Source organism: Mastacembelus armatus, chromosome 16, assembly GCF_900324485.2.
Source record: "Mastacembelus armatus chromosome 16, fMasArm1.2, whole genome shotgun sequence".
NCBI lineage: Eukaryota > Metazoa > Chordata > Actinopteri > Synbranchiformes > Mastacembelidae > Mastacembelus > Mastacembelus armatus.
In genome coordinates this window covers 7,861,844-7,888,895 of record NC_046648.1, presented here as the reverse complement: position 1 = coordinate 7,888,895, position 27,052 = coordinate 7,861,844, and the positions used below count along the sequence as shown (strand labels likewise).

The following is a 27,052-nucleotide window of genomic DNA, read 5'->3' as shown; positions in this document are numbered from 1 at the left end:
CGTTACATTAACCTCTTATTTGAAGAGCTCTAAAACCGGTAATGTTCACAAGTCATTTTTTGGAAGTCCAAGTCAAGTCTCAAGTCTGGTCACAAGTCCAAGTCGAGGCTCAAGTCTCTGGTCACAAGTCCAAGTCAAGTCTCAGGTCCCATGGTTGCAATATTGCTCGTCGCATGCAGTCATAATAACTAAATTTGGTAACACACTGGACTGCATTTGCTGGGATGTGTGCCATGTTCACAACACTATTTAAATTTACTGCAGTTTACAGTCACCAGTGGTAAGGCGCGCTATGAATGGGTTGTGTTGAGTAATCATCGAATAATTCCCAATTTTCTCTCTGATTTATTGGTATGGTAAGGTATAGTATGGTGTGATATATGAATTAATTAGGCACCATTGTTTAGGTAGTAAAATTACTGGTGAGTAGCAACCTTGCCTCCTTGTTATTTTTCACTGAAAAATCACACAGAAAAACTAAAGCTATTATGTCTATGGCTATTAAGTTTTTATGGTGCTTTGCTGCAAATGGTTTTTCTGATTAAATTCTATATTTTCTCAGGTGTCGATCACACAAACAAAGACCTGAAGAAAAACTTTGTAAGTAAGCTTAAAATTTGATTTCTCAACAATAACTGATCTTTGCCAAATATCATCACTCCTGTTATCTCATGTAGATCTCGGGAATGGTTATGCAATCTAATTTCACATTTTAGAAGATTATATTCAGCCACCAGTGCTGTTATCACAAACAACTGGATTTTCATTAGACTGAAATCTTTGTATTGACTTTCTCTTTAACTGCCCAACTTCTGAATTACTTACTGTAAAATCTGAGGCAATAAAAGTTTCATATAGTGATAAAGCTGTTTTATTCAGTTAGGCTGGTGTCGTACTGGCTAGCCATAAAGCATATGTGGAGTGGCAGTGTTGTTTGCACCTCCCTTGTCATTTATAATCCTATAGGCACTGTGAAGCATGGAGGCCAACTTGTACTTTGTCAGAGCAGATTGTCTGGCATGAGTAAGCCTGGCTGCAGAGAGAGTCAGTGAGAGAGATACATAATTGCTCCTGTACAGTTTGCTGCCAAAACATCCTCCTCCCGTTATGCCTAGGCCAATACACACTGGCAAACAAGTCATTCAAACATGTTCACTTTTATGAAGCACCCACATTAACCACATGTGCATCGACACAGACCCAAGCATTTCTTCAGTGACAGTGATTGCCGTCAGTCAGAAGAAACAAGCTGACAGACTAAACCAAGTGCCACCATTTTTCATGAGTTTGTCATAAGATTCCTTCATTTCCTATTGTGTCAGACTGATGTGTTTGTGTTGAGAGTTAACACTGTCTTATGTGGCGCTTCAACTGTTTTCTGTCTGCCTTACAGGAGACTCTTGCCAGTTTTGATCTACGTGCTTCACACGGTCTGTCTTATGACCCCATGCCTGTCAGAAATGAGGAGAACAGGTAATGACTATTGTCAAAAATGGCCAATAGAATGACTGATTTATTTAGGCTTTTAAAAACGTCTGAAGCCAACAGTAATAGGAGGTTTATCTATCACTGAAGAAACAGCAACATTGAATAAAACAGGCAAGTGATCAGAAAACTGAGTCACGTGTTTCAGTAATAGAAATGGACAGCCCATGTGAGATAACAAGTTCCATTGTGTCGGCTAGCAACAGTTGTCATTTCAGCTGGCAAATGAAACCTCTGACTAGAAATATATTTGTGCACTTATTTCTGAAATGGCTACAGTTTTTAAAAAATGGCTATAGGCTAAGTGGTAAATTTATCACCATTATTATAAACTGCCTTTACGCATTGCAGGAACAGAAAGCTTTGTTTAGTGAACAGTTATTTAGCCCACTAAACCACATAGCTCTCACAGTGTAAGGTAATAATGCTGTGTCAAAACACATGGAAAATATTTCATTTATACTCAGCTGCATCCATCAGGTGTCATAGTGGAAAATATTATATGTTGTTTAATGATTTAAGTGCTGTGTATGAACAGGAAATAAACAGCAGACATCTCTCCTTGGTTTGAGTTAAAGTAGCCAGTACGATGTGTTTCTGTGGCAGTCTTAAATTGGGGACATAATGTTTGGAATTGACTGTCAAGGCTTAATATGAGGATGTGAGAACACATCCAAAAAAAGAAGACTCACATTAGTGCTCTACAATCTCACATATGTGACATCTTATTGACTCTTTCTTCCAGTCATGGTACCCGGTGTGCAGGGGAAATTGCCATGGAGGCCAACAACTCCTACTGTGGTGTGGGCATTGCCTTCAATGCCAAGATCGGAGGTGAGAAAAAAAATAGAATGCAGCCTTAAATAGACAGTGGGAGGCATGGTGGGTGTACTGTTGTGATCCACATGACATGACATGGCATAGACAATACACATTTAACATAGAAAAATAATAAGTTTGTATGACAGTGTTGTTAATTTGGCTCTGTGCATCAATCAATTGCAAACAGAAGCACATTGTACACATTGTACAGTAGGTCATCTATTAATTAAAGTTCCTAATTCCTGTAGAAAGTCAAATTAGATTATGGAGGCTGCCTTGAGCCCAGCCTTATTTAACTTTACAGAAGACTTACGAAGTGACTTAGCAAATAAATAATTCAAATAAATAATTCAATCTGACACATTCTGGCACATGCTGCAGTTGTTACTAGCCCAGAAATTCATGCCCTGTGCAGCTGTTCTTTCCATGCTGAATCATTTTGAGAGGCAAAACCTGCATTTTATAACTTGGTATGACAATGCAAATGAAACCAAAGTGGTAGTGGCATATTTAGTTTGGATGGAAATAAAAAATATGCGTCTTGTTTGTAATATTTGGCAGAAAATTATTATTTGTGTTAGTTTTGTAGTCCTGGTAGTCTGTGAAAGATGTGAAAGTGGTGTATCTCTTAGAAAGTTTTCAAGAATTTTTATTTTTGAGTTTAGAAATATTTCTTTAAAAATACTTATGTATATGCTCATTCAGATATTGTGCATTGTATATGTGTGTATGATTTTGTGTTGTGTGAATACAACAGACTACTCAGTAACTGAGTGCTATTGAGCCGTGCTGACCCTATTTAACAGCTCATTTTTTAGTGGGAGTTTCAGTAATGGCTTTTTAGTGTTGGTTGTAACATTGGCAAAGGATGATTGAACTCAATGAACAAGATAAAACAACAATTTTCTGTTGTGAAATCAAAGATTTTTATAGGATACATTAAAAGTGCTATAAAATACAAGTTAATGAGGAGTACATGATGTGTTTGAGTAAGAAATTTTCTCCAGCGCTCACATCTTGAACACCTTAAAACCATTTTCATAAAGCGCTGTCATTCATAGCGGAATCCCTCGATTGATTGAATCCTCCTATGTGGTCTTTAACCTTTCTTCCAGAATTGACAAAAAGAAAAAAAACAAACAGTTTGTGAAGCAAGACCAGGAATCTCTTTCCACAGTTAGTTCTTAATTTCACCTTGCTGAGTCTCTTTCATCCCGACTCATAAACAAAGTCTGGCACACAGGAGATGAAGGGGCAAGACCTACATGAAAGATGCATGTTGAACTGCACAATGCTGCTGAGACCTGTGCTCGCTGTCTGAAGATGAGAGATGACTGAACCCTCTTTACCTCTGTGTCTGTTTATGCTTTGAAATTTTACTCAGAATTTTTCGGTTAGGTTTGTTTTGTTGTTTTTAAATGCATACACAAATTCTATTAATGTTATTAATCAGAAGAAAGATGGCAGATTAAGCCTGACAAATCAGATTGAAATACATTTTTGATGCACTATTAGCAGATTAAAAAGACGATTCAAGCAAGATTTCAATATTTAACATTTATTTCATTTTATTATTTTTTCAGGCAGTGGGTATTGTGCTAGTCAGCTAAGTCAGTCAACATTTTGTAAGTAATTTTTTAATATGAATTGACTGACTATTTATACTGTATGAGTGGAGGTTGAGAGCAGGAGGAGAGGTGTAGAAGACAGTGAGTAGGCTGCAACACCAGGAGTTGGTAGGTAGTGTTCTATGGGGACGAGTACGGCTTGGAGGGAGTGATCCATCCAGGTTGTGGTCAAAAGACAACACGAAAGAGAGGGAAGATCTTGTTGTGGCTGAGGGCACACGGATAGAACAGGAGGAACAAGAGCAGTGGTGCAAACGCAGCAGGGAGCCTGGACAACACGGGAAGGTGTCACAGGCCGTGTAATCAACTGGGCAGATTTTTGGAGACTGCCACAAGGCAAGCCCGACTCAGTTATGACACTCTGTCCTCCCCCTGCAATCTCCATCAGTGGCTGGGCATGAGCAGGCTTGTGACCTCTGCACTATCACCAATGCCTCCCTCCAGCACATCCTGACAGGCTGCACACCAGCACTGACCCAGGGCCGGTACAGGTGGTGGCATGATCAGGTGCTGAGGCTGAAGGCTGGAGGCTTGCCAGGAAAGTGCGACAAAGAATCAGCAAAGCTTCCACTTCCTCAGAGAAGGAGAATCTGTGGAACACATCAGCAGAAAGGCAGCATCCAAGCTCCTGTCATCAGGGGTGGATTGGAGAATGGAGGTGGATTTGGGCAGGCAGTTTCACTTCGCAGCAGATATTTACAGCACCTTGTTGTGGCCAGACATGGTACTGTGGTCCACAGCCCAAAGGAAAGTGCTGTTGGTTGAACTCACATTTCCATTGGAGGAGGAGATTGTGGCTGCTCATGAAAGGGAAAAGCTGAAGTACACCGACTTAGTTGCAGACTGTAGAGAAGGATGATGGAAAACCAAGATCTATCCTGTAGAGGTTGGCGCCCGAGAACTTGTGGGGCACTCAATGACACGTCTGCTCGAAGATCTTGGGCTGCGAGGAAGAGCCCTGAGCAAGGCAACCAAGGAGGTTGTTGAAGAAGTAGCCAGATACTTTACTTCAGTAAAAGTAGAAATACAATTAAAAGTATGCATTTCACTTTTATTTCAAGAAAATTTACAAATCTATTGGCATCAAAGTAAATGTGTAGTAAAAGTAACAGTACTCATTAGGCAGAATGACGTTTATATTTTAGTATAATATTAGTATAATTACTGACATGCTTACATGAATTACTTTACTTTACTTTATTGTATATCCATCAGAACATATATGGATATACTGTATGTGTGTGGGAGCTATGTTGTTGGTTTTTGCTGTACAACACAGTTACTTGTCTCCTACAACACAAAAACATAAAGGAAAGTTGCTGTGTAAGTAAAGACTGTCCGACTGTGTGCTTGGACACATCAAGCAGGCTTATGAGGTGTTATGACCCTGGGTCATTATGTGTGTGATTTGTTGTGTGTGGTTTGTTTGTTGTTAGCTCTCGCCTCCCCAGTTCTTGGTGTGTATGTGTATGTGTGTGTGAGAGAGAAAGGAGTGGGCGTGGAGTGTAGGTGGATTCCCATGGTTGGTCGGTTCAAACTGGGTTGGTTCCTGGATTGATTCAGCTCTTCCGGGATGACTATAAGAAGCCCACTGACTGCAGCCCGAGATATTTGTGGTCTCTTGGATTTTACCAGGCATTTGGCCACATCCTGTGTTTTTGTGCAGGTCGTAGATGGTGTTTATCACCTCAGTGTGGCCCCTGGTTTCATGTTGCTATTAGCTCTTACATTGGAGTCCATGATTGACCAGTAGGTGATGGCCTGCTCCTCATAACACTGTAGGCCTCAGTCATCCAATTAGTTTACTGCCTCTGGAAGAAATGAAACAGAGCATAGGGAGGTATGAATGGTACTCCCCCCTCTTTAGAATTTGTGTTATTGTATTCATTGCATTGAAGAGTAAGATTTAAAAAGGTGTCTTAAACTCATTTAATATACAAGCAAACAAAAATTTGCTTTGCAGGTAACTGGTGATTGATTAAGTACTGTGTGGCACCAGTCTACACAAACCAGTAGGGGTTATGAATCTGACATCTGATAATCCAGCAAAAAAGCAAAAGTCATTATGTCCCAGAATATAAAACCTAGTTAGTAATGGTCAGATGAGCAAGACTTTTCCTTTTAGCCAGCATTTGCCTAGAGAAAAGGCTAATTACAATATAGAAATGAGTCAGTTTCATTTTACCGCTAATAGTGTCCAGGTGTGAGATACATTCTCACAAAAATAGATGAAATTGCCCTGGATTCATTTCAGCATATTTATTTAAGCAACCAGTGATTAAACAAACACACAAATATACTAATAACTGGCAGAGAACGAATTCACACAGAGAGAAAACAAATATAGTAAAGAAGCAGAAATGGAAACAGACAGTGAGGAAACAAGAGGAGACAGGCAGAGATAAAAGATTAAACACCACAAAGATAGAAAAGAACAATAAGAGTAAAAAAGTGACCATACAAAGAAGACACCATGAACACACTCTAGGACAGGCCAGCTGCTGAGTGCTCTTACAATGTTTGTAATGTACTTGCACTTTAAGTATTGTGTGTGTTTTGTTACTGTATTAGCTTTTTAATACGATACTCAATTCATTTTTTACAAAATCAAATACAGGATCATTGTGTCTGCTTTAAGCACCATCAAAATACAAACTGCTCTTTAAGTACTTTTATTTGGAGGGTAGGCCTCCTTCTGAACTCTGATCTGCACGACCTTTTCAATCTGTCCAGGTATTCGCCTGTTGGACGGCCCCGTCACTGATGCCATGGAGGCCACAGCTCTGACCTTCAACATGCACTTCATCGACATCTACGTCTGCAGTTGGGGCCCACGAGATGATGGGGCCGAGATGGACGGGCCGCACAATCTGACAGAGCAAGCCCTCAGGCTAGGAACTCACAAGGCACGGCTTTCATCTCTAGGTTCATGTCAGATGTAAAGCAGTTACACTCTCAGTGGATACTAGATTGGAAGGACAAAATGTACTAGTATTTTGCAGGGAGATTTCAATCCAAAATCTTTTTTTCTTTGAGGTCTTATAAAACTTATGTCTATGCTGGTGGTCATTTTTAGTCCATTTTTGACCAGATTAAGGTATATGGGAGACACAAACTAACTAAAATGTCCTTTTATTGTTTTTGCCTGTTTCCAATAAATATAAACTATGAAGATTAGGCAAATAAAATATTGATGCAGTATTACCTTGTGAAATCTTTTTTATTCTCTTGTATATTGCTCTTTTTGAGCTAACTGGGCCATTTATTCTACTGGCACAATGCTTGCTTGCTGTGGGAATAAATGCAGTACACATGTTGTAGCACCTGCAACTTTTATGTTTGACCAGTTTATGTTTAACTAAGTATCCAAAAAAATAAAAAAATTTTAAAAATCGTTGCTGTCTCTCCCACAGTTTAAGGGCCAACCTTTGCAATTGTCAATTTGGTTATTTTGAGATACACAGTCCACCATGAAAAATTCTTAATTGATTGTTTACCACTGTTGTGATTAATGCTAGATAGCTTATACTTTCTTTTTGTTTTGGCGTTGTATTTTGTAATTTGTGCTTGTGAAATGGATTTCAGATGATATGAGAGGTGAGAAGATACACTATGTTTCATCTGGACGCTGATTTCAGCACACCAAAACTGCTGAAACGAGAAAAAACCTGACAAAAAAATGTAACAGATTTTCCTTAAACCACATAGTTTCTCATGAGCACTTCCCCAATATTAATTAATTCTTTGATGGGTAAATTTTTTTTTTTTTTCCAGAATTCCATTGTTGCACTTTTCCTTCAGATACATATTCTTTTTTAGTATGTAATATTTGTAATGCTCTGCTGTGTCCACTTAGACATCCTGCCGTTTGTGATTTCAGGGCAGAGGTGGGAAAGGCAGCATCTTTGTGTGGGCAGCAGGTAACGGTGGACTTCAGTATGACCACTGTGGTGCAGATGGTTACGTCAGCTCCATCTACACCATTGCCATCGGTGCTGTCACTCAAACAGGAAAGCCAACCTACTTCGGCGAGCCTTGTCCTGGGGTACTGGCCGTCACTGTAACAGGAGACAGCACGAAAGGCTCACTGCCTCTGGTTAGTGTGTGTGTACTGTTTGTACTGCCTCACGCATCTAACAACAGTTAATGAGGGTGTGTGTGTGTGTGTATATGTATATACACAGTATATCTTATAAACATATATAATCTTACAGTGTGTGTGTGTCTGTGTGTGTGAGCATCCCCGCTATCCAACTCTCATACGCTGTGAGAAGCCTGTTAAAGAGCAGCTACTGGTGTGATATTTATAGAGGCCTGCCAAATGACCTAGGTCACTGCTGGGCTCACACACACCTATATACACATAGACATGCAGAAACAAATTAGTGTTAATTGGAGGTAAAGCGTGGCTGTAGTGGCTGAAAAAAAAGAGAGGAAGAAGTTGAGGTGTTGATGGCAGAAGTAACAGTGTAAAGCCAGGAAGAACAGTGTGTGCAGCACAAACACCATACAGAAACAGAAAGACCAATTTTATCAGTGTGATCCCACCTTTTTCTGCTCAGATGCCTGCCCTTTTCCACCTCACGCAGGAGGTGGTCAAACCTGACTGAAGTTGTTTTTTTAATTATCATCACTGTGAAACTGTAAAAAAAGAAACTGCTACTGATAAAGTAGCTGCAAAATTACCAACTTTTCTGTACTGATTTGCATCAATGATTTCCTCAGGTCACTGTGACCAATATGGGTGATGGCTGTGTCACATACTTTCCAGGAACATCCAGTGCTGCTCCCATCGCTGCTGGGATTCTGGCTCTGGCCTTAGAAGTGAAGTGAGTGTCAACATTCCCAGTTCTTCTGTAACAATACACCCATGAGTGGGGGAAGGGGTGGGGGTGTTGGACTTATAATGATGATGAAGAGGAGGAGGAGGATGATGCTCATTATTATTATTATTATTATTATTATTATTATGATTATTACAAATTTTAAAACCTAAAGTGTCTGTAACACGGTTTTGTCTCTATCCGTCCTTTAGTGTTGAAGGTCAAAATGCTGTGCCCTTCTGGGCCGTTGTGAGAATAAATTCTTCCATCTAGCTGTTTCTAAAACTGCATGTATATTTTATTTATTTTGCCTGAGTCTTCTCCTCACATTTCTACCAGTGACAGTTTATTCAACTTCCTGCGTCTACTACCTGCACAGATATCAACCTGCAGGTTGCCAGGCTGAGGTCACAAATGGGTTGAAGTTTGTATGATGATGATGATGATGATGATTGCATGAGTAGGATGCATTTCATACAAGATATGGCAACTGGACAACCTCGTCATAATACACTGATGTTATTATTCATATAATGAAGTTTAAGTAAGCACATACCCACTTTTGTGCAGTAAGCGTTGTCACTTTCTGCTGTAAATTTATACCAGTCCAGCCTAAAATGGTGTATTCAGTTCAGTGATGACTACAGCTAACAATAATGCTAGTGCCTAATCTGTTGATAATTTTTGCAATAGTTAAGTAATTATTTTTTTGTGGAAAAAAACAGTCCAAAATCTAAAAAGAGAGCTAATGTTTAACATTTCACACTAATTATCAGAATGTTCAAAGATGAATTTGCTATAATTCCACTCGTCTAGTGATTCACACTGTTGAAATCAAACTGAAATGATTTTTAAATCTGTACTTTGTGCTTTTGAGCTTTGTCCTACATCTCCTCCCTATCCCCCCTTTCTCTGTATTCTCCGTCCTTTGATGCATTTTTTCCCCCTTATTTTCTTTCTGTCTCTGTCTAAATCTTATATCTTATATCTCCTCATTCTTCTTCTTCTTGCTCTCCTTTGTCTCTTCTGCCACTTCCTACCATTTCCCAAGCCCCCTTTTTCTTCATCCCTCTTAACTCGCCAGCTGTCGGTGTGGCCTCGGGCCTGGTGTTTTGTGGTGGTATGAGCAGCGTCTACGCCTCCTTCATGTTATGGATGGTACTAGATGCTGGCTTTACTGCTCCAGCTGTCATGCCACAGTGCCTCAGTCTCAGTCGCTTGGCTGTAAAATGGAGCGCGGGTCCCCTGGGCGAGGCCACTCCCTGGACATTACTGTTAAAGGCTTTGTCGTGACCCGCTGCAACTGACTAAACTATAAATCACCTCTTTCACTCGGATCGGCACAATTCCACTCACGTCTTTATAGAGCTGGGTTCTCTCTCTCTTTCTGCATATCTTTCTGGGTCTCTCTTTTTCTGTTTCTTAGACTTGCTCTTTCTGTGGCTTATTCTTTCTCCCCACATTTCACTCAAACACACATATATATTCTGGCAGACTCCCTCTTTCACACATGCAGACCTTTTTTCTCTGATCCTCATTAATCAGAAACAGACTCTTATAGTATTTCCTTAAGCACCTAAGCTTTTGTGTATAGTATACATTGTCAAGGCACCTCACGGGGTCTCAGAATTAATTTAAGGGGTCACCAGATGATTGAAGTGATTTGTTTATTTTATGGTTATTTTTTTTGTTTTTTTCTTATGTTGTCAACTACCACATCTTCAGGCCTCAAAAAGTCCTTCACCTCAAACAATCTAAGAATCATCAAACAGTCTTTGCTACAACTGATCAGAATTTCATGCAGAGAATATAATTGGTGATATGAGGCCACAGAAGACACTCTTTCATTTTAAGGGATCACAAGCCACATTGAGTCATGACTTTGGTTCAGACTGAAACAGCACGAATAGTTTGAGCAACCAAGACTTATTCTCATGCACATATGAGTACATTAATATGACAGACTCAAAAAATTCTGAACCTATTCTTGTTAATTCCTATTAATATTACACTTTAGAATCTTTGTCTCAAAATGTCTAATATTAACCCAATGTAGTGGCAGAAGACATGCCATCATAGTGTTTTCTGTCTTTGCATATACCTGCAGTCTAAGGATACATAACTGTAACCCATTGCAGAGATGTGGAAACTAATCATCTCATCCATCCATCCATCCATCCATCCATCCATCCATCCATCCATTTTCTATACCCGCTTATTCCTTAACCAGGGTCACAGGGATCTGCTGGAGCCTATCCCAGCTCTCTTTGTGTGAAAGGCAGGGGTACACCCTGGAGAGGTCACCAGTCCATCACAGGGCCACATGGAGATACACAAAGACAAACAACCTCACACACTCACACTCACTCCTATGGGCAATTTAGAGTCACCAATCAACCTGACATACAAGTTTTTGGACTGTGGGAGGAAACCGGAAACCGGTTTTCTCATGGCATCAGCTGATATGGCAACATACAAGACATACAAATAGCAGAGAGTCTAAACGGACATACAGCATGTTGTCTGTGTTTTCAGATAGACTTTTGTTACTACCCTAACAGTCTCAGAGTATCACTGTCTGTCTGGATCTCTGACATTATATTGCCCTGTCTATGTTTCCATCTGTCTCTGTCCATCTATCTTGACGGCTGTCCAACAAACTATCAGGCTGAATCAATTCGTCACTCATTCAGTTTGTCTGTCTTTCTGTCTCTGACTGTTCACTTAATCACCACGTCAGCCTTTCTGTCACTTTATCTGTTCATCAGTATGCCTAACCCTTTTCTCTAAAGGAGCTGGGGATTTGGTTTTGCACTGATTCCTTATGTTCTTGGATTTTTACACCTGCAGATGTGCACCTTTCTGTCTATCCTTTTCTGCTTCTGTGGGGTTGATTTGGACTGTCTGCAAAAATGGATGGCATCCCCCTTCACTGCAGTTACACAGTTCTGTGATCAGGTTAACTATTTTGAGCAAGTTCATTGATTCAATCAGAGTAGCAATAAAAATGTGTAAATAATCTTTTAACCTCTTTTAACCCGTTGGTCATTTTAGCCGTTTAGTGATGGGAGACATCAAAATCATCCACTCTGGCTCTAGTGCACCATGCTAACTCTATATGGAGTAATGATGGGCCACTTGTATAATCCAAAGTAAAAGGCTCCTCTTTGTCAGTACAGGTTGTTAATGGATTTTATTCTCAATTCTTAAAATATAAACATATGAAATTAACTTAAAATAACAGTGGCTTATTTTTGGAATTCATTCGTTGATTCATTCATCTCACATACATAAATAACTGCTAAACTCTAGACACACATGCTTAGATGCTGACAGGAATATAAACACAGAGATACAGAAATACAGATACAAGCTGTCCCTGGTCTCACAGTCATACAAACACACTAGCATGGAGCTTGCAGTCGTACATGTACTCATTAGCTACAGAAATCAGGCCTTCACTGGTGGAGTTTATTTAAAGGAGATTGCAGGCATGCAGTTATTGGACTTGGCCTAATTGATAAACTCATTAGTAACAGTTGTTCAGATAACATGGGGCGAATTTCAGTCTGCTCACAGTCACTCCAAATGGGTCCACTTAGGCTTAGAGTGCAGCACATTAAGAGAAGATTACAGAGTGATGTGGAGCGTCTTACCAGTCCACGCCTCACTACTGTGAGATTAATAGAGACAAACTAAGGACAGAGATGGAGGGAACACTGGACCCTGACACACTACAGAGTGGGGCCACTGTATGTGTAGTTTAGCCACTGGGTGCTCTGTGATTGTGAATAAATGTTTGTGTTTTTATCTGTATGTGTCTGCATCGATTTGTGTTTTTGTGTAGTTTTCATGCAGTGGGTGATTGGCCTGCTTATGTGAGTATGTGTACATGCATGTGTGCAGGCACTTTTTGCTTTTGCTTCTGCTGTGTATATTTATCTCTATGTGTGCATCATTCTGTGATGCTCTAAATATATATTCATGTGCATGTGTTAGTTTTTCCGCCTTTCAGCTAAAGCTGCGATGTGGTGTGGCTCAGCAGACGATCTTGATGCGAAGTGTCCAAGCAGAAGATATGTTACCAGGGATGAGACAGTGGGGTTCAAACTGCAGCTTGTCTTGTACCAACACATTATGCCTTGCTGACTAACAAGCTTCACTGTTTGTGGTACATAGTTACTGTTAAAATAAAATAGACCAAGAAAATGAGACATGCTGAAAAGAAGCACTGGGGTAAATGTAATTTCCTGGGTCTCGTCTGGCTGCAAATAAACTTACGATGCATGATGGTGTTAAGCATTACTTCAGGTGAAGATGATGGTTAACATTTTGACTACGTCTTATGTCAGGCAGTGTGAACATTTTCAAGCCAATACATTACAAATATTTAATGTTTTTCTTTTTCTTTCTTTTTACATCCTTTTGGCCTTGCAGGTAGTGTGGTCTTAGGAATGTTGATCTGTTGGCCTGTCCATCACTTTAGTCTGCACTGCATCTAGTATCTTTTAGTTTGTGGGTAGTATGCAGTTGGAAGGTTTCACCATTTTGGTTTAAGCACACACATCCACTGGATGACATGAACCTTTGTACAGTTTTGACATTCATTGTGCAAAGAGGATGTTTTTGGTGCTCATCTGGCTTTTTGTTTAGCGGCATCATCAGGTTTACGCAAGAATTCCTCACTTTTAGGAGCAATATTTTATTTTAATATGTTTTTGTTGCACACAATAATTATCTGGCTTAAAACCAACCAGATAGTGCCAACCAGTGAAGGGATGAAGTCTGGTTTGTAAAAGGCAGTTTATTGTAAATGGGTAATTTGTTCCATTCTTATATCACATATTTTTACCTGTCTTTGCTGCTTTCAGCATTAGAAAATATATAGTATATTGTGGTTTTAAAAAAAAAAAGATCTATGTTGTTTGTGCTCCCTACAGAATTAGATTTTCAGTGGTTGTTTACCAGAAAAAAATGTTGAGTGTGATGCTTCTAAATGATCGGGAGCTGACAGTGTTTTCCTTTGGGTCTTGAGCTCTCTCTTTTTCTTCACCCTTCCATCTTTATGTCTCCTCGATTGCCCATCTCTTACATTCTCTCCCCTGGGCTGGACACTTTGTCCTTGCGCTCTCTGTCTCCTCCTTCTCCTCATTCTCCTCCTCCTCCTCCTCCTTTTTGCCTGAACCCAGTGTGAGTGATAAATTATTCGTGGGCATGCTCTGAGGGCCCAGGGCTGCTCATTCCTGCACACAGAGGACTAGCATTGATCCAGCCTGTGGTTCAACTTAATTGGAAACCCAGTTACACCAGCTACAAACACACTCCGATACACACAAACACAGCACACATGCACACACACACACAAACATTTTTGAAGAAACATGCCATCCACTCGAAAGCCACATGAATAGACACATATGCACCATCATATAGTAGGTGCATGGCTATTGCAGATTTCAACATAATTACACAACACATACACAGTCCACATATACATTCACGCATTTAAGTGTTGCAGAATTAACAACTGGCCAAACATCTGCTACAGTATGTATGTTTGTTTTGTAAATTAGTATTTCAAAATCAAAATAATACATTGTGCATGTACACTGTGTACACCTACAGTATACCCGTTGCAACACACACACACCAACATTAAATCCCAAACACAATGACACACAATGACAAGTAGATGGACACAGACCTCTGAATCCACACACACCCACACACACACCCACACACACTTTATAGTCACTAAGCCTACATTCTAAGCAGCACTAAAGACGAGTAACAGTCCACAGTGGAGCAATATGGAGGCCCAGGGTTATCGATTGGACTGAGACACTGACTATCATACAGCTAATAGATTACATCAGACACATTGGAGCAGCCCAGTCAATGAGGCCTGATCCTATTAACTGGGGATTTGTAAACAGTTGTGTGCTCACTGTGACGGCTGTTCTGCTGCTTTGTGAGCCTTGGTGAGGGGATGAAGGCTTTAAGGGTTTGTAGGAGGCTCATATATTGTTGCACTTCGGCCCAGTCTCCTGAAAGCAGCAGTCCTATCAAGTTCATGTGTATTATTGACAGTATGCTTTAATTTTGTCGTTGTGTGCCAGTTTCAGGTTCTGTTCCTCCCACTGTTGAAGAACTTTTTGACTTCATGGTACAACTTTCGATTGAACTGATGATAAGAACCTTTATTTCTTCAAGTGGTGTTGTAAAATTGTAGGTTTTACAGTACTTTATGATCACTACAGTACTAGCTGCCTCACACTGTCTTGTTTCTGGCTAAGTAGCATGTCATCAGTTAGTTGCCAACTACAGTATTTCCCCCACCCACAATCTAAGAATTAATTTCACTGTTCCACTTTAATGGTGTGAGTCTGCAGTGTTTTTAAATTAATGCTGTATACAACTGCTACAGTATGTCTGATTTGTATGGGGGTGTAGTTGTCCATATGTCCACATTTGACTTTTATTACCATAGTAAATAATACTTAACAAAAGGTTGGTTGATGACATACATGTTGATGCTTAGCAGTAACAGAAAAGCGAAAAGAATAAAACACCTTTTATCTTATTCTAAAATACTATCAAAAGGTTTATGTCAATTATAGTCACATGTGCAGTTGTATAAAACGAATTTAGGGCAATCACTAAACATATATTAACTGCAGTCAATAACTAATTCTAAAAATGTGTTTAAAAGTCTTTGAACAATCTGTTACATGTTCCTAATGGTTTAGTGCTTTCCCACTGTCAAACCTAAACCAATAGGAGGAGAAAACACATGCTGTAATCTTGATACAATGAGCTTATGCAGAGAAAAACAAGTGGCATCTCTATGTGAAACAGCTCGCTTCATCTTAAGCCCATTACTGCATAGGCAATACTTCTGTTTAAGCAGCACTCTGGTAGATGCTGGTCGTGGGGTTTTCAGATTAATTCCGTGGCTTAAACCTATTCACATGTCCCTTCAGGGCTGTGTGGCAAAGATGAGTGAAAACACAGAGACAGAGATAGAAGTAAACTAGGTTCTCAGCCAACAGTATATTTTTAAGAGCAAAATGACTTTTCCAAAATAAATAGATCTGTGTCGCGGACTGCTAGGAGAGAGAAAAGCCCTCGGTTCAATAATTAATTCCCGAGTCGAGGGTTTTAGAGAGGCGCTGATTGGGCTGATTTTTTTTTTTATTCTGTTATGATACAAAGGAGGCCGTTTGAAGTAATTTGTCCCAGAGAGAGCAGCTTGGAATACCATACATGCTTTGATTTAGCAAAGCAAATTTAATTTTGTTTGCTTTATGCAAACCAGCCGGGGCCGCAGGGCTTTCTCTGATTCCACCAGAGGGGTGATGGTGGTGGTGGTGCTGGTGATGAAGGTGGAGGAGTGTGCACAACAGAATCACACTGCTGCTGCTAATATATAATACAGAGCGCACACTCTTACACACAGACGCATGCGGTGAGCAGCAACAGTTCAAAAGTAGAAAGCCTGTTCATCCCGTACACACACACACACACACACACACACACATTCTCCCCAATTCCTTTGAAATCAAAACTTTAAATAATTGTTTGTGCATTGTGTTTTGTTTCATTCTATTCGTCTATTATTAGTGTTACTGGTATTATTCCTATCATGTTGTTTTAGCTGCCTGCACTTGCTGCTTGCTGGGGTTTTGTTTTATGCTGCTAATGAAAGCTTCTCTCCTCGCTTTTGTTCTGCTTCTTTTTTTTTTTTTTTTTCCAATACGTGAATGGAATACATTTGTTTATATCTGTGCCTGATATTTCCTGAGATGTCTAACACCCAGCAGCACAGTAATGAAGCGGCTACTTGTGTTGATGTTTTTTCCAAGGGCTTATCTCCTCTCCATCTTTACCATACAGTAAAACTATAAATACATACCTAACAGGTAGCTGAATACTGTAGAATACTGTTCTACTTATGTTATTAGAGATGGGAGAAACCAAGTCTAACTGCGTTATACACTTTAATTACCTTCATTCTCTTTTTCTGTAATGGAGAAATGACTGTCCGTATACAGATGCTGAGCCAGACAGTGGGGGCATTTTTTTCAGAAACAGAAAAAGCTGTTCAGAATGGGTGGCCAAGCGGTTTTCTTATACTCTATTCAAGTCATTTTCTTAGGGAACAATAATGAGTGGATAAAGCAGAAAAACCCAATTTCCTTTATGCTTTTTATATCCTGAAAAAGCCCTCATTGACGACCCTTTGGTCTTTTGTTATAGAAAACTGAGCTAATATCCTCCAGCTCTCTGCGCAGTTTAAAGGTCTTAATTGGATTCCATTAGTATATTGCTTGACATGACACTTGAGTACGCTCTATTAGAATTCCCCTGCCTGGGATTAAAAAAAGACTTTTTCTACATTCGACTCTCTAGGCTCTTTTGTTAAAGTCTCAAATATTCTGTGTGGGATTCACACATTTTTAGTGACACCATTATTGAAACCTTAAGCTTGACTTAAACAGGTGCTTTTATAACTAGAGGACCTGCTGTAAAAAAGTATGGCAGTGTCTCATTGCTGCAGTTTATGTATTAACACACCTTAGTATTAATACAGTTTAAGGTTTACATGCTTGACTGATCGGATGTGCTGTAGGCCCCATAAACAGTCCTCCAACTTCTTTCTGCACATGGCACTTGAGTATCATGCAGAGCTGAGGTGTTTCCTCTGTGTCAGTATAGAGAACAAGGTGAAGGAAGGGTGTGTTTGATGATATTCTGTTTTATGTCTCTTGCCCCAGCCCTGAGCTGACGTGGAGGGATGTTCAGCATCTGATCGCCAAGACAGCAAAGATCCCGGACCCCAAAGAGCATGGCTGGAACATCAATGCAGCAGGATACCATGTTCACCATAGGTACTGTGATACATTCATGCAAACGTTCATTGGTTATGAACACAAACATGGGTTATACCTTTAAGCTAACCTATAACACATACATAACCTGTAAAATTATAACTTGTCAGCATAGGTTATTCAAATATATGTGTTCAACTAAAGCAACCAGCCTCACAAAACGTGAGAAAGGCTGAATCCTGAAAGGCCCTTGTTTTATAGGTTATACGGCTGTGATAAGCTCACAGTCGGTTTTGGTCATACCAAAAACTTGCATTTTGGTTTTATAATGAGTTATTTTTCACACATTCAGAATTCTGATACATGCATATTGTACCTGGATTTTACTAAGTAACTGTTGAATGTACTCACATCTGCTTTTTTTTTTTTCAAACAACAATTAGCTGTTTTCTGAAAATGCAAATAAGTTGTTCCAAAGTTACAGTATCACAGTTTTTAGGGGTCATGTGAAAAGTCTCCTCAAGTAAACAGTCTGTGATGATCAGGCGTCTTCTGCCTTATTCACTACTAACATTTCCATGCACAGACACACACACGCACACACACCTACACACTCTCCTCATATAAAGTGCTTTAACCACAAAAAGCAGCAATCTGTTTTATGACAGACGAGACAGGTGATCTTGTCCAGGGAGGAGTGTCATTGTAATCCTCTAATGTTATTATCACACCCACAGCGTGTCTGAGTGTCTGTACCTGCTCTGATTTATACAGAGAGAGGCTGGAAGAAATGAAGCTTCTCTCTCTCACTGTATGAGGCTTGAATCTCAGAGAGAGAGAGTCCTGTGCTCCTCCAGACATTGTATAAACGCTTTTACAATGCTTTTACAATGTCAGCCAAGCGATGACATATTGGTAATAAGTCATAGCATTTGTGATGTTTTACCTCTGCTCTCCATCTCACTCACCTTAAAATTTCCTCCCTTCATCCTAGTTATAGCTCTCTGTCCTCACCTCTCTCACCCCACCTCATTTCCCATTCTTTTTCTCCCCTTGTTTTCCCTTTTCTCACTTACTCCTTCTCAGTGCCTTCGTATTTCTCTTCCATCCCATCTTTCGCAGCCTGTCGCGTCATAAAATAGATTGTAATTACTGTGTTGCTGTGAGAAGAATGGATTAATTAAAATATAATGATGCCGATCACACTGCCGGGCGCCAGTTGAAATCTGTCCATTTAAAGCCTTTGGCAGAGGACTTGTAATGGCCTGATCATACTGCGGTGGCAATGCTAATTATGAAGAATGGTTTACTGCATGGGTGAGGATGGATGGACTAGACGGTGCAAAGAACACAGGGTCACTTGCTATCAATACAGTTTTTACAATATATTAAATATATTTATGTTACCTAGAGGGAGAAAATCTATGCTTAAGGAAACCGAAGATACTGCAATTGAATATGTCAATTGACATTAGCAGTTTTTAGTACTTAAGGTCAAGAGACCTTGATGGCGTCTCACTGTGCTTTTCCTGGAGTCTAAACACAGACAGATACAAAGATATAAATATGGATTCTGGAAAGGGTTAAGGGTTAACAGTTAAGTTAGCATGACTTCACCTAGAGGAAATCTGTCAAGCATTTAGGAAAGAGACTGTAACTTTGGAATAACAGTGGTTTGAAGAATGAAGTTTTTAATTACGGAAAATGGTAAACGCTACAGTCATTAGGTCAGGCAACTGATCAGGCAATATCTGCTTTACAGTAATATCTGTTAAGACTGCAGAGCTAGAAGAAGGATTAAGGTCATTTAGTCAACTAAAAGGCAACAGTACCAAACAGTAAAAACACAAGTAACAGCCTTGAATTCTGATTTCTAATTGAGTAATCCAGTTCTGTTTACACAAGAAAATGCAATGAATGTATCAGCGGTTGGTATATCGGCATTCATTATGCACAGCAGCCCTTGTTTTTGTTACATTATTATATATATGTATTATATTCTAGACCATTACTATTGAGGTATTTGCAGCCAAGTGCTTTATACACTTCACATTTTACATGGGGGTGTATACTCTAGAGTAATTTAATGTATAACAATATATCTTATTTTAATAATGTCTTGTTAACAAATGTTACTCAGAACTAACTATTCAAATAAACTAACTAATCAAAAGTAGAAGAACCTCAAACATACTTACTTAAAAGTACTTAAGCATAGTGCCATAGTATTTTACTTGTGTAACCAAGTTATTTTGGCATTATTCTCTAGCATATTGACAATGAAAATATGGAATTATTTTCAAAATGACAGCAGAGTGGGGAATAATACAACCCAGTAACACAGAGACCCTTGGTAGGTTTTCTCCAAATCATGGGCAGGTTGAATTTACAGGTTAGTACACCAATCCTGTTCATAATAGGCAATTTATATTTCGCAGTAAAGGCAATGAAAAAAATTGAATAATTTTGCTATTATGTGCCATTGGAATCATGCTCATTCCTCTCAAATCAAAAATATTTTTCTTTTTGTCAACAAAACACTTCAATTTACCAAACCAATAATGCATTCATCTGGCTTCATTATTCTAGCTTTCATAAATGGCCAACTTTGCTGCGCTGCCTGTGGCACTCAACAACAAGCCCACTGGTTTCTGTTGACAATGCAAGTAACAGCTGGACTCTGTAGTTTTTAGCAAATGTTATTTAACACAGGGTAAAATACCTGGGGACTATTTTGAGCGAGGATTAATACCCATTTAGTTCACTAGCAATTATTTATGACGGCAGGACAGTGCACTGTAAGGATGAGGGATTGAGTCAGAGTAATCTAAATGTTATTGGTCATGCACAGATATTTTATTTTTTCTTCTTTGAAAAGCGAAATAGCTTTCTTCAAATGAAATAAAAATGAGTGGAGTTGTTGAGTATAACCTCTTTGAAAGTTACGCAGCATGTGTGGATTGAGGACAGATGGTTGCAGCGAAAGCAGCAACTTCATGGCATTGTAAAAGCTGAAGGAAAAAATAGCTCTCTTAGATGTATGGTGAATTGGCATTGACATGTGTGAGTGTGTTTGGGGATTTGGGGTTTTGTCACCCACATCCCAGAGTTCCCATCTGTTTGAACTCCATATAGACTGGGAGCTTTAGAAAACTCTAATGTTGGGGAGCATCCCCCTCCACCTCTCCACCTCTCCACCTTCAGCTCCAACCACCATGACGACAATAAACATGTCAGCCGCCACACGCCAGAGCAATCTGCAATCAGATTTACTGTGCATGAAATATGGTGGTGCTTTTATTGGAGCAAAGACTTGTCACTCATAATTTATAGGCTGTTGCCAGGCTGGCTGTGATGTCAGCGAGCCCCCAGCACCCTCAGGAGAATCAGAAGTGGGTAGAGTGAAAGAGATAGGGGAGAAGGGTGGTGGGTGGGGGATAGAGATATAAGAGGAAAGAAAATATGTGTATGAGTTTGTGTGTTGCAGAGAGAGAGAGGACAGAGAAAGGGAATGGGGGAGAAAAAGTGATGGAGATGGGTTAAAAGAGGAAAAAAATAACATGCATCCATTCTGTTCCTAGCTGTGGTGAGTTTATCAGGTTGAGGGAGTGAAAGTGTCAGTTTTTCCAGGGCTTGTACAAATGAATCTTCCTCTCCTTTCCTCTGGCATTGCTCTGCATCCTTTGAACACTGACACCTATTGATCACACGGTCGGTGCAGGAAAAAAAAAATTATCTGCAATTCTCATCTTCACTTGAAGCCTCTCTGACCCAGAAATAGAAAGTAGAGTGTCTGGTGTTAGCAGCTTTGCACCAGAGGGATGACGTTCAGAGAAGAAGCAGAACGTCCAAACAGGCTTAATTTCATTTAATCTCTTCTGATAGCATAGGTGAAACCGCAGTAATTATCCTGTGGGAGATTTAGATAGAAAATAACAGCAGTGGAATAGATCAAAGAAACACTGCCCTCACTGCAAAGACAAAGTGAATATCAAGGAGAATGCATGAGTGGTGTAACAGTATAAAAAAAAATAAAACAACTCTTATGGCATTAAAAAATGAGATATGATTCAATCCCTCGTTTGAAAAATGATACTCTGTTCACAGAGAACTATTAGAATGTTTACATTTGCGGCATTTTGTTCCATATCAAAATAATTAATTGCCTCCATTTTCAAATTAAAAGTACATTACAACACAATTAAGGATGCAAATGAGTCTGGGCCTGTCATGAGGAGCCAGGAAAAGTGAAAGAGTGACTGTGTTGATGTATGAGGGTTTGTGTGCTTTTTTGTGTATTAGGTGTGTTGCAATGGATCATTGTGCCTGAGTGTGTATATGTGTGTTTGAACACCAAAAAATGCATCTTGCTGCTGGTATTGAAGAGGAGGCTTGTTGAAATTACATCAGCATAGGGAAATAAATCAGAGCTCTGCAGTTATAAATACTAGAGTAATTAGGTCATCTTCAGTCAGTGACTGATCAACCAGAAGAGCAGACACCGTTTTTCCTGTTGTGCTAAAGGCTTCTGTCACAGGTTAGAAAATCATAACACACACTTTTACACACACAAATTTTGCTATCTGAGCCTCCCTTCCAGGGGCACTGACCTCCAGTGAGCCTGTTTCGTGAAAGATGTCTACATCATGCTAGAAACCCCTGACAGTAAAACATAATTTTGTCATAACCTTCCCTCTTTGGAGGGAAAACAGATATAAAAGTATATAGCCTATGGTTTACTGCGAGTCCCCCTAACCCAGCCTGGCAGCAGCACGCAGGGCTGATGGATGCCGGGCGTCGCCCGACTTTTAATTGCTCGTAAATTTTTGATCCAGGGAAAACGCCACCTTCTCCTTGTCCCCCAGCGACATGGGTGACGGAGCCGCTCAGGAGGGAATAAAAAAGCCTTGGTGAGGAACACATAGGGCATGGGAGGTAGAGAAACTAGATGTGCAGGGGCGGGCTAGCACAGTTATAAAGACACAGAACCAGTTCATCAGCTGCTCCATATCAGTATGGTCCTTTCGCTCTGATCCACTTCTGATGTGAGTGTTCCTCTCTGAGGACACATACATCAACAAAAAGTAATAACACTTTTCATGGCATGGTCTTATTTTATCTATATAACATTTAAATGTGTCATTTAAGTGGCAAAAAATATTTATACACATCTATTCTTAGTTCAAAAGCCAGTAATCTGAACCCCATAATCTATCATTGAATAAGTGGCTGAGTCAACCTGTCTATTGTAATTGTAGTCTGGCTTAAACAGACAGTGAGTACAGGTGACATTCCAAATGCCACCCGGTTTCTTAGACATGATATTTCTGTACTATTAATTTCCAACAGCAAATTTACTTCCTAAGAAACATGATATAGTGTAGGTTACATTTGTTAACATAAAGAGGAAGCATTATTATGTACCTGAAAAGTCTAAATACATGTTTATACACATGTTTATAAAATATTTTGGGTAGTATATTTTATTTTCTATAATATCCTCATAGCTAACTAAAGTGTTATGGTTTCCGATGTCAAAGTCTTACACTGTTTACTGTGTCTGTTCCCCCAGACCACCTCCTCTCATTCCATCCTATGTTTTGGAGGTATTTTACATGTTTCATCTTCTCACTGTAACATATAGATTGTTTTTTTTTAACTTGAAGATGAGGTATCATCAAAGAAAAACAATGTTTTACTCCAGTACTTGAGAAAATTCATTCTGCAAATTGTTCATGTCAAACACTTTGTCTGGCTGCAGGAATATGAGAACCTCTGTCTCAAAAGAAACACTGACAATGTGAAGAGCTGAGGTGCAATCGTCTGCATTTGCATATCCAGCTCTTTTTGTCCTCTGTTATTGTGGAACAGTCCTTTAAGTGCCTGTACAGTGTTGACAGTAATGGAGAGGAGATTGAAAAATGAGGTTTAAAAACCGTCTCTGCAGACTTGTGACTGTTGCCAAGCCTAACAGATGCTCATCTGATCAATTTCTTACCCTGTTTGTCCTCTTCCCGAGATGAAAGTACGAGAAGAGATAAATATAGGTTTATCCCACCATTTGCTTGTTCATTGCAGTAAGGTCTGACATCCTGCTGAGGATTTTGATTATTTGCTTCTTCTTTGTGAGACTCAGTCTAGCCTCAGATCTCTATCACTATTTTCTCCTTTTTCTGTCTTCTTTCTTTCTTTGCTTTTACTCCCTTGTCTTTCCCCTGCTGTTTATGTTGTTCCAGTCTCATTTGGTGCTTTTCAGCTCACCAGATTTGGTCTGCTGTGATCCCCCCCCCCCTCCCGCCCCTCCCAGGGTGGTCATATCAAGAAATATGCCAACCAGCCACAAGTCACACTCAAGGCCAGAGGTCAGAGGCCAGAATCCTGCTGCTTCAGTGTGTGTATTTGTGTTTGCTTGAAGAAACATTTAGTGGAGGAGGGCCCATCACACATCTTGTTACATACTTTAAGTGATGGCAGGATCTTTTAATCACCATGTGCCACCACCATAATATAACAAAAGTCCACCAGAGCTGGAAGACAATGAGACAATGTGTGACTGGTCAGTTTGTTGGTATTTCTGTTTTATGACATGTTTATTACATTAGGTATCATACCAGAAAGTGCCTGATTGTGTGATTTCAACACATGTGTAATACCATATTTCTTAGACAAAGTCACAATAAAGATTCAGTTAGTTAGTTCTTGTAAAAAGAATCATTTTAGTTAGTGATTGTTAGTGAAGAAATCAAATAACTCTATAACCTGCATTATTGTGCTAAGTATGTAGTAGTAAGAGCTCTTGACAACTTACCATTCAACCACCTACTACAAACAATAATCTAGTTAAGGATGCTGTAAGATAACACTACACTGAATTTTGCACCAATGACTGTTTTAAATCTGAAATATCTGGAATCTTTAGAAGGTGTAATCATGCATAAGGGCCACGGAAGATCAAGAGGAAAACAACAGAGGTGGATTTTTTTTTTTGGTTCATAGTTCAAAAATTTGCAAGTTATTTTGTGTATCGGTTTTCAGAAGATCTGTGTGCAGTGCAGGTTAACTAATGCTGTGTTAGCAATATCAGTCAGATCGAGCAGTGGTTTGGCTCTGTTCCACATTTTTGTCAGTATATATTTTTTAACATTGACACTTGCAACAAACCTTATTTTTATATAGATATGCTACCATGCATGAACACCCATCCACTGTCAAATCATACAGTATAGCTGTTTTTTAACAAAAGCTTCCTGTTTTTTTTTAAGATTTACATTTTTTCTGGGCCTCCTGCCATTATAAAATCAGCATCCAATTTTTATGGAAAAATATGCATAATGGCCCAATGACATTTTGACTTGTAGTTCCTACTGTTAACCACCTACTGTTACATTGCAAAAATACAAATACAGATTTTTGGTGGAAAATACAGCTAGAGACAGTACATTTGTGTAATACTCGTGTTTTATATAAAGTTTAGTTTGGCATAAATAGATTTTAAAAATGGCTATTAATGACAACAAAGGTAGAGGCTATGACAGATGTAGTCAAGGGAAAAAACAAACAAATAAGTGAAAAGTGCAATGCAAAACATACTAATAAGTAAATAGCAGGAAAGAAAGAGGAAACAGATTTTATAAAAACAACGAACATTGCTTGGGATAGCATAGCAAAGATCTATTTTTAGCATGAGCATAATACTGAGCTACATTATCTGATGTTACAGTCTAACTAGCACACAGTCATGCTGCAGAATGACCAACACACAGACCCAGAACTCCCTTCCAGCGGGCACAGAGGGAGAGAGATGGGTGAGCCTGGTCAGCCCCAGTAGAGTCAACCCAATTACTCATTCTCTTAAAGGGCTATTAAAACATAATTGCCCAGCGATTTACATTCAAGTTAAGGTGGCCCTGAGATAATTTATTATTTTCCATAAGCCCTTTCTTTTGTGTGCCGACTGAAAGTGTGTGGGGGGGAGGGAGAGAAAGGGGGGCTGTAATTTCCTGAGTCATGAAGAAAGGCATGTTGGCAGCCCAGTGTAATTGTTTAAACCCCACTCTCAGACACCTTCCAGTCACCCCCTTTTAATCCTCGTTATCGCTCTCATTAGCGTGTGGTCAGGGGTCAGCCGGCTCCCCCTAGAAACACAAACACAGAACTGGGGAGATGAAGGGATGGATGGTGGCCTGGAAGAGGTGACTGGAGAGTCGGGGCTGGGTTAGAAACAGAAACTCACCCTTGAAGATACTTTATTATAATGTTTTGTTTTCGGATGGTAGGTGTCTACTGCTTAAATTTATTCTATAGAAGTGCAGTAACAGTTATGGTGGAATGCTTTTGTATAGTAGCACAGTGCAGTTTATTAAGAAGCAGATCCATTGTCAGCAAATAAATAATTTTACTAGGGAGTGTAAATATGTAATATAGTGACAGCCATTGTCTGCATGAGTTCTGATGTATGTATGTATCCAGCTTTTTGTAGTGGAAGACTACATTGGTCATTTTCTTTAAAAGGTATTCTGTTTTTAGCCTTGGATCCTGGAGTTCCAGACACATACCATGTAAGCACATGACCACTGATTCCATAGATTTCTCCATGTTTCCTGCCCTATTTGTGTATTTATAGTGTATTTCACCAAATAGTCAATCTGTGGACTACAACCTAAAACCTCCCATGCTATTTCTGGAATTTGGAGAACACCAGAGACCTTGATGTTTTCTTTCTATGCTTTGTTTGCATCTTAACTGCCTACTTTTCTTTAATTCTTTAGTGCCAACCAGTCCAAATAACAATGTCAAGAAACCATGGGATTCAGTCCTCTTCCAAGAGGACCAAGCTGTAATGTAAGGTTACAATGAAATGTTGGACCAACCACAGGATATAGGAATATACTTTATATACATAATGTTGCTATCTACCTACAGGAAGAGTGAAATAAATTGTGAGTTGCTATTTTAAGCTCCCTTTTTTTCTTCTTTATTCCTTTAAAGGTGTCTTCATGAAGTTTGAGGGCCTAACTACTGGGCCTTTTGTGCAGTCTGTGTTGAGTTGTCCTGTGTACCAACTGTGCAGATGTTAGCCAGAAACACACATCGTTGTGGTAGCTGATTTCAGAACTCCCCTGAGACCCCAGTTCTCTATGTCATTTTTCTCCAGAGTCTCATCATCAAGTCCCAGGTTGAGACAGAACTTTGGTCAAGCTTAAGCATTTTCAGCAAATCAGTTGGTGCTGCCCTGGGAAAAATTTGCACCAATTTCCCTTATTAGCTTTCTTTCGATCGTCTCTGTATGCAGGTGAGGTCTCTCTCAAATTTTCTGCTGACTCTGTCTGAACACACTTGTACAGTTTTTACTTGGTGAACAGATTTTATGACTTTTTTCACATTTCTGCTTTTAAGAGTTTCCCGCCTTTGCCCCCATTAAGTATGGCATGCTACTAAAGCTGTTACTACTAACACCACAGCC

The 27,052-nt window shown here is 39.5% G+C and overlaps 1 protein-coding gene across 1 annotated transcript in view; it reads left to right on the top strand.

Annotated features, from left to right (window-relative positions):
• The window catches only part of LOC113122687 (proprotein convertase subtilisin/kexin type 4-like), a 147,982-nt gene that overhangs the window by 82,023 nt on the left and 38,907 nt on the right, over positions 1-27,052 (top strand). Inside the window, exons 8-14 of the mRNA XM_026294182.1 lie at positions 563-600; positions 1,394-1,473; positions 2,231-2,319; positions 6,669-6,841; positions 7,816-8,031; positions 8,661-8,764; positions 17,536-17,649. Of these exons, the coding sequence (XP_026149967.1) occupies positions 563-600; positions 1,394-1,473; positions 2,231-2,319; positions 6,669-6,841; positions 7,816-8,031; positions 8,661-8,764; positions 17,536-17,649 (814 nt within the window). The remainder of the gene's footprint in view (positions 1-562; positions 601-1,393; positions 1,474-2,230; positions 2,320-6,668; positions 6,842-7,815; positions 8,032-8,660; positions 8,765-17,535; positions 17,650-27,052) is intronic.